This window comes from Aspergillus tanneri, assembly GCF_003426965.1.
Source record: "Aspergillus tanneri strain NIH1004 chromosome Unknown AapTan_3_pilon_pilon_pilon, whole genome shotgun sequence".
In the NCBI taxonomy this organism is placed as follows: Eukaryota; Fungi; Ascomycota; class Eurotiomycetes; order Eurotiales; family Aspergillaceae; genus Aspergillus; species Aspergillus tanneri.
Window position 1 is genome coordinate 2,279,751 of NW_022984630.1, and position 14,047 is coordinate 2,293,797.

Here is a 14,047-nt window from a genome sequence, read left to right on the forward strand (position 1 = left end):
GAACAAATGTAATAACTAGCCTTCTACTGATTAGTTAGAGTGTAATGTGTAGTTATCCAGAACCAATTATTTCCAGTGCCAACTCGCAAGATGAGTGTTTCAAGATGTTTTTTTTTTTTTTTTTTTTGGTGGACTAGTTATTTTGACTGCCGGATCCAAAATATATGTAATATTATCATAATCTGAATACATAGGTACAAGCCCCAACTACGACACGCATCGTCCTGGCCATATCCGTAGCATTTGAGGATGTTTTCCCGGTCGATGAAGTAGACAGATCGCTATCTACTATCCGTCATTCTATCCTTCCTTAGAAGTTTCAAACAATTACGGCACAGGCACAAGATGGCTGAGATATCCGTACTTTGTCGTGGTGAGCATGACAACAGCTATAACGCTGGGCATCACTAACTAAACAAGGCAAATTTATCGGTCGAGAAGGGCTTTTTGCATACACTAACGGCCATTTCCTTGTCGACGAACAACCCAGCTTGATCGACGCCACCTAAAATTCGACTTAGAAGCTCTATGCGATGTTGTTGCGGTAGCTGGTGGAAACTCATCTTGCATCAATGCTTGTTGGGTCGCTCATCCAATAATAGGTGTTCCCATTGACTAAAGGAGGTTTCAGTAAGGCACTTCTAATGAAAAAGAAAATGGACAGGAAGTAATTGCGAAGCTTCCCTGTCGTATCGCTGGATCAACATCCCTTACGGCAGCGTGCGAAATAGGTGTTTTGGAATATGGTATTAGTTTGCGTTTCCTGGTCTTCGGACGATACAAATCCTGTTGGTGCCGAATATATTATCATGGAGAAGGTGGACGGAGTTCCATTGTTTAAGCATTGGGGAAATATGGCGGAGAATGGATAATTAAAGCTTATAAAAAGGTTAACTAAGCGCGAAGCTTAGCTTGCCGCTATTCCCTTCCCTGCGTACGGCGGACTGTAATCTAGCTTATTTTGTATTGATCCCTCTTGTGATCGCTCGTTTATTACCGATCCATCTGTGAACCTATCGACTTGGACGGAAAACTTGGTCAATGGCCTTGGACCCCTACTTCTGCCGTGTACTCAAGCCAAACGATCACCTAGGGAATACGGTGTCAGGTTTCGGAATAGCAATTGCAAAGCAAGAACTATACCGGATCTCATGCGAACAGTCAAATAACCAACCACCGTTTACTCAAGGACGTGTTCGGAACAAACACAGCTTCTAGAGTACGCAATAAATGTCATGCCGATCCAGGACTCGCATCCAATATTAGCCAAATCTGCCCAACCCAAACTATGCCACAGTGATCTCCATATGGGAAATATTTTTGTTGCACCTGAAGAGGGTTCAAGAATAGTATCACTAATTGGCTTTAAGTCCATATCAGTCTTTCCGTTACTTCAAACACAGTGGCCAGTGTTTCTCAGACTTCACAGAATTACATTAAAGGGCTTGTGCACCCTAGCCCCCTAGTGACTTCGGTCAATTAGATGAAGATAAAGCTGTCGCTTTACAAGAATTGTCCCAGCCCAAGTTAGCGAAAGTATTCGAGGTAGCGACATTCTGTTGATTCTCATCTGGAACTCGTACTACATTGATGAATACGTTCAGGAGGGTTGTGACTGCTCTGTATGTTTTCCCCGCATTTAGACAATGAAGTTAAGCAGTTGACGCAGTACCTTCTACCGCCTGCGCTACCGTTCAGCTGTGTGGCATCAAAAGTACGCTGAATTGGCATCTTAAATTTCCACTCCGGTTTTGGTCTTCGCCTCTATTGGATAGTTATCATCGTTGGCGAAAGGGCTGAAAGCTGAATATCCGTACTAGCTTATGTGCCGCAACTATTACAGTAATATGCAGAGCAAGTAATTGGTTAGTAGGCCATTTTTCCACTGCCGAGCCTACTGGCAATGGCTTCTATTGGCAGCCATGCCTTTCAAAGATAGGCGGTTCATCCCTCTGTAGGTGACGTGTTTGAATTAAGAGCTGAGGCGGTTTTTAAACAAACTGCGAATCAGACTATGTGCGCAACGCATTTGTGTGATGGAGTCTGATCCCTCGTTGATCTTCGATGGCATTCCCTGCCTGCGAGGTTTTATTAAATGAGTGATGTGATATACTGGATCTCAATGCACTGGGCATTCGATGCCAATTTAGTCAAGTTGATCGGTGTCGAGTGCGTGGCTATTGCATGTAAAACCCAGCACGTTGTCGTCCATTGAGATATTCATCAAGCTCGTTCAAGTCATTGACACGAATCACAATTCATCATGGCTGCTCCCAGCTCCCATTTTTCAGCCCCCCAGTATAGCTACGACTTTGTTCTCGAGTACACAGGCCAGTATCAACGCCAGCCTGCTCCAGTACCTCGACGAGGGCCTTTTTTCAGCGGCTGTAGTAGCCCAGAACTTGGTAAAGTACTTTTGCAAGATGGCCTGGGCGTTGGAGCCGGGTTTGATGCCGCCAAAGCTGAGGTTTCTCTGCAGCGAGGCATTGTCCAGATCAAACACCAGCTACTCCAGGCTAAAGGAGGAGCCCGACAGATTCTCAAGCTGGTTGAGGATCGCCTCCCTTTGTTCTGGATGGTTGTGGAAGTACGTCGTGTTGAGGCTCCTATTCAGATTCGCAATTTTCAGGGCGACGTCTGTCTACCCAGTCCATGACTCGCCATCAGGGTCGCTCTAAACGCCCCATCGACTTCCTCGTCTAAACTCGTTGGAGGGTGAGTTCTGTATAATGGTGAGCTGGACCTGTTTGACATCGCCTCCCGCGTCACCACCGTAGGCAGCTTCTCCAGGTCTGCGCCTGGTGTCAGGCCCATCGGCTTGCTAATCAGCATATGAATTGACACCGCCACATACTCTGCATAAGCGCCTTCTCTCATGTCAGCACAGCTCCATTGAGCGACAGCTGAACCCACCTCCGTAAACAAGGCCAAAAACCTCATCCCCTATTTTGAAACAGGTGTCTGTGCCTTCACCGAAGGCCTCAATGGTCCCAGAAAATTCGACGCCCATTGTCTTCGGGGCTTGTGGAGGGGGAATATATTTCCCTTCACGTTCAAGGAGATCCATCCTGTTCACCCCAAAAGCCTTGATTTTGACCAAAGCCTGGTTCGCGTGCAGTGTAGGACTGGGATTTGGTCTATAAAAAGAGCGTCTGCAGGGCCTCTTCCATTGCCGGAGGGGATTGTCCGAAATTTCCGGATCACAAGCAGCATCCAGTAGGGGCCACTTAATTTATCTGTCATCAGTCGTGGGCAAGAATATTAGGAACGAAAAAAGAGTTCATTACCGGAATCAGCCTTTATTTTGTTTGCAGAACTTATTAATCCCCACCTCTTCCTCACGATATAACAAATTGTAGTGATTCTGCGCCAAAATATACTTGGTCCAACCGTTCCTTTCGGTGCTGAATTGCGTTGTTGCTAGTTGGTAAGTCCACATGGAACTAGCTCCTATATAATGCATCTTGCCCGTGGAGACAAGATCATGAAAAGCTCGCATAATCTCGTCCGGAGGAACGTTGTAATCGTAGCGATGGATCTGCAGTATGTTGATATAGTTAGGCTTCCGGTCCAGTCACCTAGCCTAGCAATAACATAAGCTGCTTTAATACAAACCCGTCTTATAGCAGCCTTCTGTTATTAGTCAAAGATCGACATAGAAGAGGAGCTTTATATGCAGAATACGTTCTGTATAGAATTTGGTTAATTAGAAGTTAATCTACTATTCATACTCCATATAAACACTCAGATTTACTATAACAATAAGAAAAATTCAATCTTCTAAATTACCGCTGGTTATAAGCCTGGAAACGCATCTTCTGGCTAAATTTTCTAGTGGATTAGAAATATTGTTAACCTTTCTCTAGTCGTATTCTAAATTATTTATTAGTCCCTTTAATATTTATGGCTGCCAAGGTTAGCGACTTGCCTTCTTCATCTCTTTCTAATTCGTATAGCTGCGGCTATTAAGCTAGTCTGGTGAAGTTGTAATTGTGTCATCTAGAAGCGCATCATGACCTCATACCTGGAAGCAATACAAATCTGACATATTGTGTCCGGCGAAATGGAATACCTGTATAGGGTCTGTATAAACAAAATCAGCACCGCCTTTATATGTAACCCTATTTAAATTGAACGCGGATCTGCTACATCCGGGTAACATAGCAGCACGAATATCAAATATTGGCAGCTTACTGCCCATCCATCATAACCCAAAGTATGTCTCCAAATAAAGTCTTGTTTTTAACATCCTGCCTAGGACAAGGACAAAGACAAGGTTAAGGCTAAATGGCTATTGCTTATAAGAACCAGTGTTTGGACTTTTTCTGTTGTTATATAGAGAAATAGTACACCGCGTTCATTAAATCCAGCTAAAAAGCTTAACTATACATCGCATAAAGAGATCAATGCTTTGGGACATATTAGAGAGGGCACAGCTCTCGGATATGACTGCATATTCCATCCAGCGACCAGGTGACCACATCAGAGTCATATCCGTCAAGGCGTACTTTTATTCATAAGAGATAATATTTGTTGCAGGTATAGTCTGGTATGTTTAGCCACTTTGACAGTGCTGGCCGGCTCCCTCCATGTATCACTATTGACGCGGCTATATTCGCAGTTCAGTGGATGAAGTCGATTAACTGAAACTAGAAATAAATTGGTTTATATTTCACTTTTGCTTTTGCAAACGGACAGGGAAACAAATGGCTGCAAGCCCGTTAACTCGTGTTCCGAAGTGGTGTAAACAAGAATGATAGGGGCGGAGAGTACAGGGCAGGTGTGCCGACAGCCAGTTTTCCATGTTCTGGTATCTCATTGGCCACTATCCCATTAGGAGCTCTACTTTCAACTGTTCGTTCAACGTATGCACATTATCTTAGCGAGGGTTGACACTAAAGTTCGCATTTTCCACTCAACTAGGAAAAGTACCCTGAATGACCCATGCAGAAACGGGGTCCAATCGGCCCCAAACTTTTTGTGCTAAGATGCAAGTGCAAGAATCTGAGCATCGACAGCGGCGGGTTGCAGATTGGCCCCCAAAAATATGTCCACTCTGAGTTTCACAAAGCTTGATTAAACAAGAACAGGGACTACGCCATTACATTCTATACCGTATTCCGGTAACTAACAAGAAAGACATTTCCTAATGGTGGTGCGGTAGATAAGAGCCGTACTCCGATAATAGTCATCTCTCCATCAGCAAGATCATCCTGGTTCCAGATAGCCTGGACCATCTTTTTCACCATGAGAAGGGATCATGACGAAGCTACCTTCTCCGTTCTAGAAATAAGATCGAGGACGGTATACCTCTCACAAGAATTAGACAATATGGCGAAGGCTCTTTGAACATGTTGTTCAGCTTCAACTGTAAGCTCGAGAAGGGTTTCAGATGCTCGGTTAAGATATACCAGCATAGATAATTGAAATAATTCCACGGTCATTATCCTACCGGGGCCATTTCTGGGTGTCGTGTCCGATGGGGAAATACTTCGGATCCTCAACTGAGGGTTTTTAAGTAGCTTTTGTAATTATCAAGACCTTTGGCGGACATGGTGTGTGGCGTTTTTGCGGATATTGTGTTGCAAACATCTATGAGAGGACTAGAATCTTGTTATAGGGTGATGGAACTAGATGAGAGAGCTAATAGGATTGATTAGAAACCATGTACCTGCAAAGGACAGGTATGGCTTTTGGGTACAAACCTCTGCGCAAGCATCGGGCAGGGAGAACAAAGTCTCCGATCTGTGCTGATGCCAGTGTAAGAGACAAGCGTGATAGGATATAATGATAGTTTACCCAGTCCAGCAAGGTGTTGGAGTTGGTCAGCTTCGCGTGCTGCTTTCTTAGGCCAAAATGTCATAGACTACGTACAGTACTGTACGAAGTAATTATCAGCAACCTCTAACTTGAATGGATTAAAGGGAATAGGAGGATGGGACAGGCTGTGCTAATTCTGTACCGTTTTCGTCTGTCTGCTCGTTTTACTGCTCTAGTATAGTAAACAAGCTTACCGCTCGACCCCGAACCTAACAGGCAGTTGTGCAATTCTATATTCCAGGTTTATATATTTACCAACCGAATGTCGGAAGATGCGCGGTCCGTTCTCTTACTATGCAGTGGTGACCTTCCCACCACAGCGCGCCTAGCATTGTTCGCATTTGGTCAGGAGAGACGGAGGCCATAACCTTTGCAGGTTCGATTTGACTGGGAGCAGTGCATGCAGATTGGAATGGCTAGATCACAGAGAATTCGGCGATCTAGAAACAAGTTTGCCGCATTGATCCACGGTATGTACATGCACATTTACATGCCGAGGATAGCTGAAATACAGGGACACTTGAAACCAATATGGTCAAAGTGTCTCTGAATGACCGTGAAGTTCAACAAAACGCTACTTATCACATACTCAGACAATGGAGCTTCTTTGTTAACCCTCTTCTAAGGAAAATGCGAAACTTACCAACAATATCCCAGAATGTCTACAATGTCGCTCGAGTCCGGCTATCAGGGATACTGTTCTAGTATCACTATATAGCCATGAATAGTAGTTTTGTGTTTGTTCAAACAATGTTCCCTTTTGGCCAGAAGACGTAGTGGTAGAAACCAAGCTCTATTGATTTGTTATAGGTATAGCCTGAAATAGGCAAAGCACAAGTTATGGAAGCAATGCAGTGCACATGGCCTAACTGCACTTGATTAAAGAGGGTTTTCTTATTAAGCTCCCTGCTGCATACGTGCATGCACTCTCTGTCCTACATATGTCTACATAAACTGACTGGACTTATCATACAACGTCGTGGCTGGCTGAGAGAACTTGTAAAAGGAATAAGAAAGGGCTCAACTTAATTGTCAAACCCTCAACACCCTAAGCAAGGAGACATGACATTTTTGAATTCTATTGTCTGGCCAAAGAGCACCTGTTATTGGTGTTATTGAATCTTTACATGCATTCAAATAGATCTCAGTAATTCCTATCCTATTCAGTACCTTAGATTCTAAATACAGTTCCTGACGCCTGACGAGATTTTTCAGAAGTCAAAATAACTTATTAGCTCCAGGGCATATAATTGTTGCCACATAACGCCTGCTTTCGTAAAAAAGCCAGTAAAAGCTGAAAAGCTAATATTGTGCCAGAACAATCACTGGAGACCAGTTATAGACGGTCTCATGCCTATCTTGTGTGGTCAAACGATAGAGGACAATCTCATGCTCAGCAATTGAAAGCAATAAATTTTGAGACAGACCCCTCTTGATACCTTGGATAATTTCTCGCAGCGCCAATAAATAAGTATATGTGCATAGATTCATCAGGTGAGATGGAAACCTGCTCCTTTTTGTTTCAAGGACACGAAAGCCCTCTTGTTCCAGGCGACTAGCTAAGTTGTACACCCAGCTGTATTATCCGGTCTATTAGTGTGCGATATTCAACCATCCCAGTTCCATTTCTTTCCGTTTTCTGCTCAGGAAGAGACCTACCTATAGTCGAGGCTTACCCTCTTAAACAAATCTCTCATTCTATCTTCGAATGCTTTTGCTCTATCTCCCTCAACCTGCTGGTGCACAAGGTCTGCATCCTTCCACTGGATAAACCCACCAGGCTCTATGGACAGATATGTTAAGTAAAAAAGCCATGTATTATGGGGTAGTTGAACTCGACTCACTTAATAGATGCTTCGCGTGACAGATTAACGATCTTGTATCGCCGTCTCGAAAATTACTTGCCCACATGCGAAGATGTACTACATCATACTGACCAACTAGTGACTTGGGTGGATTTTCTAGGGAATTTAGAAGTCCAAGTGTAACATTCTTTGGCCACTGCCCTTTAGAGGGATACTGGCTGTCACATATATCAAATCCATGGAGCTGGACTGTTTCTGGAAGCTGCCTAGCAACATCAAATATCCAGACACTTTTTTGGATGTTCCGTGTTAACTTCAAAGCGAGAACCAACCCTAGGTTATACAGGATACATACACTGTTCCGGTCCCAAGATCAGCTATCTTCATGCCCTCTGTGACGGGAATGCGAGGATGCAATTCATAGTCATTGTAGAGTTTCCAAAGCAAATGCTGTGCATCGAGTCTTCTTGGTGTTAGGAGTATCGTGTCATATAACTGTTGTTCGACTCTAGAACACAGCTGATTGAGTGGATTGACTAACCGAATAGAGTCGGATACACTCCTTCCTAGTACATAGTTATTTTGACCCGCCATTGATTGTACTTATCCTTGATTCTCAAAGGGGAGGGGGGGAATAAAAGATAGCAATGCCATATATTCTGTACTGGAGATGCAATTCAAGTAGACTAGGGATATTGCGGCACGCACTAGGGGATATTCGAACCTTAATAAACCCCAAGGTAGAAATGCTGGGCTGTATGAAGAACCTGTTGTTGAACAAAGTTTGCACTAAACACGTCATGTATCAGCTGATAAAAAGAACTGAAGCTCTATTATATTGCCACTACATTATCTGGGCATCATTCCTTGATGTGCTCCTCTATAATTCACTTTAAAGGCGAATAGATCTGTCACGCTGAGACAGGAAGAAAATTATATTTATATACCTGGTGTTACGGCCTACATGATCGGGAACATTTCGATCAAGAAAACCGCTGCGCCAGGAGCAAAACACTAGGATACAAGGACAGAGTCCTTAAATTGTTCTCGCTTTATATAGAAAGGCTGTACAGCGCCGTCACACGTGGTTTTTTGGGAAGTAAATGTTATTCCGTGCTTCATATTACGTCTTCTAACCTCTATTTTGATCACAGGCTGACTCATAATCGTACGCCAGTCATCCCAGTACATGAATCTACTATAGAGCTACCAATCACATTGTTTAAGTCTGTGTCCTATGTGCTGGTTGAATGTATCCCGAACAGAGAAGTCATATATTGTGCATTCAGTATACAACACTCTTACTCTATTGTATACTGTCACACTGCCGAGAATCATGAGTCCCTTACCTCCAGGTCTCACAGCCACTCACCCTTGCTTTCTAAGTTGCTCAAAGAAACTAGTAAAGCAATGATAGGACAAGGAAATAATGCAAGCACTAGGGCGGCTAGGTAGTAGGACCAACAGAAAGACTTTAAGTGATTAATGTATCCACTACACTTCAGTTATACATGCACACATCACAGCCTAGGCGGCAACATTGAAAGTTTGTGCTTACATGGCAGTGAGGTAATGACGCTTCATCGGTATGTTAAATGAAGTTTACGAGGCTAAATTCTGGGAACTGATCAGCAGTAATATTGAAATAATGAACCTAGTTGTTCGTTCTCATGATCCAAGCATACTTAATGTAGGAACATCAGTTTAGATAAAAGGTAAAATGTGCTCAACAAAATCCCTTCATTTGTAAATATTTAACGTGACTTATTGTCAACATAGAGATTCTTCAGAAAGTAAATTTTCCTGTTCTCCCTTCTCTTTGTACAATCAATCGCCATCCACCGTCAACTGACGAATACAATGGCTTCCCATACAATCATTCCCCCCATCCCTGGCCGAACCGATATTTTAGAGACAGTGTGCATTGTGCTGGCAAAGCACAAGGACCATGACTATTACGCGTACGAATGCGAGGGTTGTTGTCATATAGGCATTGGTTGCCGCTCGTCACTTTTTCTGGACTCTAGAGGGAAGACAATGACTATATATGACGGATCAATTCAGAAAGTTTGTCAGGTCCACGGAGCAGTTGAAGATATTGGAAGAACATTTATTTCGGATCATATTAAACATGGAATGAAAATATTTGGCCAAACCACATTCAACTACGCTGCCCATATTCGTGGGGTACAATATAACCCCGGTAAGTGGCCGCTACTAAGTATGATGGTGCCGCACATTGAAGTTAGCTTTTATCGAGAGAATATAACAGTGAAGGTTTTGACTGCGACAAAGTGAGAGAGCTCTGTGACTTGATCGAGCATGGCCCTCGCTTTGAACCTAGCCCTAATCAGTCATTTGACACAGAAGATGAAGCAAACGAGTACATTGATCAGGTTTCTGAAGCGTTATCAGAGATACGTTAAGGCATGTATACTAAAGTGATTCCATCACGAACAGTGGAGCTCAAGGAAAGGGTGGATATGCCTGCGACCCTGCTCTGTGGCCGACGTTTAAACAATCCTAAAAGGAGCTTCTCATTGTGTCACGAGGGCTTTGAGGCTACTGGCTTTAGCCCTGAGCTGGTAATATCAGTTGATAATGGGAAAGTTACCGCAGAACCATTAGCCGGCACCCGATCATGCATCGGAACGGAGGCTGAAGCATTAGCCCAGGAGTTACTTAATGATCCCAAAGAGATTGTCGAACACGTGATGTCTGTCAAAGAAGTAATTAATGAACTCAGTCAGCTCTGTCTAGCAAACACCACTACAGTCCAAGATCTAATGACAGTCGAAACGTGGTAGCGTTCAGCATCTCGGATCCCGTGTGACGGGAGATCTATCTCCCGATAAGTATATATGGGACGCTTTTAACGTTGCATTTCCGTCCATAACAGCATCTGGTATCCCAAAGCAGGCAGCTATTGAAGCCATTCAGCGCCTCGAGAAAAAACCAAGGGAGCTCTATGCAGGAGCTGTCTTTATGTTGGAAGATACAAAGTCCTTCGAGGCTGCGCTTGTTCTCCGCACTGTATTCCAAGATAGGCATCATCAGTGGATTCAAGCGGGAGCTGGGGTTATTTCGCAGTCACATCCGCAGCGGGAACTGACCGAGACGAGGGAAAAAATGGCGAGCATTGCCCCATTCGTAGTTGCAGAGGCCAGAAACTAAGAGCTGGTGCTAGTTTTCGACAGATTCAGGAGAAAGTGAGCTGTATTGTAATTGGTGAGACATGTTTCTCTAAATTGACCAAGGAAGCTGTGTTTAGTATAAATGAACATTCACCAACTTTTAATGCTCTTTGTGATATGAAGTTAACAGACTATACGATGCTTGACTGCTATTATAATACTAGTTTGCACTTCACACAATATATATTGCTGAATAAGCGGAATGGTGTTCTAATTACCTTCATAAACTGTCAACGATGGGATTCAAGCTAGCCCAAGCCACAACTTTATAGAGGGTTGCATTGGCTGAACAAAGTTCTCGACTAGGCTTTTCTTGGTTCGCCGATTTAGTAAGTAACATAGAGCAGCAAGCATTGTTTGCTTTGAGGATCTACACCTAAGATTTTAAACTTGATATCTGGAAATGCAATTGTTGTAGCAACTATATCACCCTAAATGACTTTGTTGTGAACCAGTTTTCTCAGTTCTATCGCAGTGGGTGAACGTTATTGTACAACTTTTGCGTACCTGTATAAACAAATGATGGAATGTTCCTCAATATTTTGAGTATCCGTGGTTTTTTGGCTGGCGTACTAGAGATTGCATGGACGTATAGATGTAGTAACAAACCAAAGATAGTTGTATTTGCAAGAATAGGAGAGAAAAAAAGCTATAGTCCTGAAGCCCATTTGACGTCTCGGTCCTACTAGTCCTCGACGGGCCATAACACGTGACCCCCATTTCGTGTTTACCCGTTCTCTCTTCTTTTTGTACATAGCCTATCCTATAGGTTCCACTGGTTCAGCCTCTGACAAGTAGAGGGGAAAAAAAGAAAGAAAGAAAAAAAGAAAGAAAGAGGAAGAGAAAGCAGCCAAGCAAGCTCCATTACAACTTCAAAATGATATTAAGAAGACTGATAAAGGTAAGAAGAAGGTCAATGAACCTACTGCAGTAAAGAAAAAAGAAGGTATTGATAGTAAAGGTAAGATCAAAGTGGAAGAAGCACCTATAAATGTAAATTGGTAAGAGAGGCAAATGCGGCTTCCCCAGTGCCACCGGTTCCGTGATACAAAATTAGCCATATATCTTCTTTATATTTATTATATCAGTTTACCAAAAATTTATGTAAAGGGCTAGAGCCCGTTTGACCTCTCGGGCCAATGTCCCTATTGTCCCTATTGTCCCTATTGTCCCTATTGTCCCTACTGTCCCTACTGTCCCTTCTGTCCCTGTCGGCCCCTTTGGCCCATTGGCCCTCGATCCCTGTCACGTGACTCCCCATCTTGTTTGTTTACCGCTCATTTTCCTCTTCCTTTCTTCCCTCCTTCAACGATTCCTTCTTGTACATAACCTACCTGTAGGTTCTACGGGTTCAGCCTTTGACAATTTAATTATTATATTATTTATATGTGACTGTATCGCTTTCTTTTTCTGCTGGTGGCTAACCAAAGAAGTGGTTGCTAGGTGGTAACGGTCGTCAGGTGATCGGAGACGGTTGTTGGAATTAGATGAGAAAAAATTTCAAATTTTCGAAATTTCAAGCAAAAATTGAAAATTTTTGAAAACTTTTTTATTTTTTCGAAAGTTTTTCAATCACGTGGTTTTATTTTACTCCTTCAGGTTTGGTCAGTAATAGGATGATCTGTTCCACACCTTCTATTGGCTAACTATTACTTACTAAGTAACATGCGAAAATTTGGAAATTTCGGAATGAAAGAATCAAAAGTTGAAATTTCACATCCCTAGTTGGAATAAGTTACATAACAGAGGCTGACTAAGACAGTGCAGACCGCACCCGGAGCAGAGGGATAACCCGATGTTCCAACAACAGTTTGTTGACTGTTATTATTCTCTATGGTGATGGGGCGCCTGGCTTTTCCATGCAGATCCCGAGCGACTGAAGAGGTGGTATATTGCAGTAGTTAGATCTGGTAGTATTGCTTAGCTAATATTTTTTATACTAACTAAGTTATTTCTTTATTATTTCTTAGCCCATCAATCTCATGCCGATGCGGAGGAAAGGATCCTCACTGGGGTCCGTTTCATCTGCAGCTTGCACATCATAGACCGTTTTGGACCCCACGGGGCCTTTTCGTGATCCGACTGTGACAAGAGCTATAAAGACCTACCGGGAACCTACACATGACAAGTGTGTCCTGTCATATGTGATTCTCGCACTTGTTCACTATCCGCATTCCAAACGACAGGAACGGAAAAATCTCCCTCTTTACTCCAAAATGTACTCCACCCTCGACGGGGACTGGGACGTCACCGACGTCACCGATGTCACTGTGCGGAAAGTCAACTATACAGGGGATACCGCCCAAAAGACCGTCACCCGCCGCCTCCGCCTGGCCTGGACACGCTCACCCCCCTGCGCCGACTTCTCCGACAAAGATATATGGATGGGAGAAGAAGACAACGAGCGCTGCGAAGAATCGAACCCAAACCCGAACCCCGACACACATACACTACATACCCCCTGGCGAAACCGCATCTACTACCTCTGGAACCACCTGTTCTACGACGCATCAAAGTTCATGAGCAATACGTACGGCGTGGGGCATCTGCACCCGCCGAACTCGGCGGTGCTGGGGGTGGAGTTTCCACGCACGTATGGGACGGAGGATAGGGAGAATGTACGGGCCGCAACGGTGGTGTGGGAGACGGAGGTGTTGGTGTTGCCGGCGTACTTGGCGCCGGATGTTGTCGTCCGGGTAGAGACGTATTCGCGGGGATGGGAGGATGGACAGATGCGCGACGTGGTGAAGCTGAGGGGCCGGTTCAGTCGGGAAAATTGGGCTGAAGTGTGGTATATGGCTCGGGGGTTGGAGACGCGGTTCTATATCGAAGGCGATTGGAGGCCGAGTGACGAGGATGAGAAGGGCTTGGCGGCGGTGATGGTGTATGGGAAGTTGGATGGGGATTGTGCTGGGAAGAGGGAGTCGAATGATGAGTCTGATAGCGAGGGTAGTGAAAACTAAGCACCTACAATGCATGTAGTTGTTAAATTCCATAGATTGATATCCTACTGATATCTTTCGGTGTTTAGAATCGCATTCGCTGATTCTTCAGCTCTTTGATCTGCCTTAGCGTACTACCTGGTATACTTTAAAGAATATCCACTTGTTTGGTAATCACTTTAAGTCGAGAATCCTACTAGACGGAATAAAAGGTCTACTATTGATATAGATATCGGGATGTATGTAGGTGGTTATGTAACCAGTCCATGATCACTAGAGCACTCTG

The 14,047-nt window shown here is 43.8% G+C and overlaps 3 protein-coding genes across 3 annotated transcripts; all 3 read left to right on the plus strand.

Annotated features, from left to right (window-relative positions):
• Nucleotides 1-2,263: 2,263 nt before the first annotated feature.
• On the plus strand, nucleotides 2,264-2,656 carry ATNIH1004_004562 (uncharacterized protein; the record flags this gene model as incomplete). The annotated part of the gene is made up of 1 exon (XM_033569232.1): nucleotides 2,264-2,656. The coding sequence occupies one exon, from the start codon at nucleotides 2,264-2,266 to the stop codon at nucleotides 2,654-2,656; it is 393 nt and encodes a 130-aa protein (XP_033428038.1).
• A 7,452-nt stretch (nucleotides 2,657-10,108) lies between these two features.
• ATNIH1004_004563 (uncharacterized protein) lies at nucleotides 10,109-10,799 on the plus strand (the record flags this gene model as incomplete). Its single annotated transcript, XM_033569233.1, has 2 exons — nucleotides 10,109-10,354; nucleotides 10,419-10,799. The coding sequence occupies 2 exons, from the start codon at nucleotides 10,109-10,111 to the stop codon at nucleotides 10,797-10,799; spliced, it is 627 nt and encodes a 208-aa protein (XP_033428039.1).
• A 2,236-nt stretch (nucleotides 10,800-13,035) lies between these two features.
• ATNIH1004_004564 (uncharacterized protein) lies at nucleotides 13,036-13,782 on the plus strand (the record flags this gene model as incomplete). The annotated part of the gene is made up of 1 exon (XM_033569234.1): nucleotides 13,036-13,782. One exon carries the CDS (start codon nucleotides 13,036-13,038, stop codon nucleotides 13,780-13,782), a length of 747 nt encoding a protein of 248 aa, XP_033428040.1.
• Nucleotides 13,783-14,047: the final 265 nt, after the last annotated feature.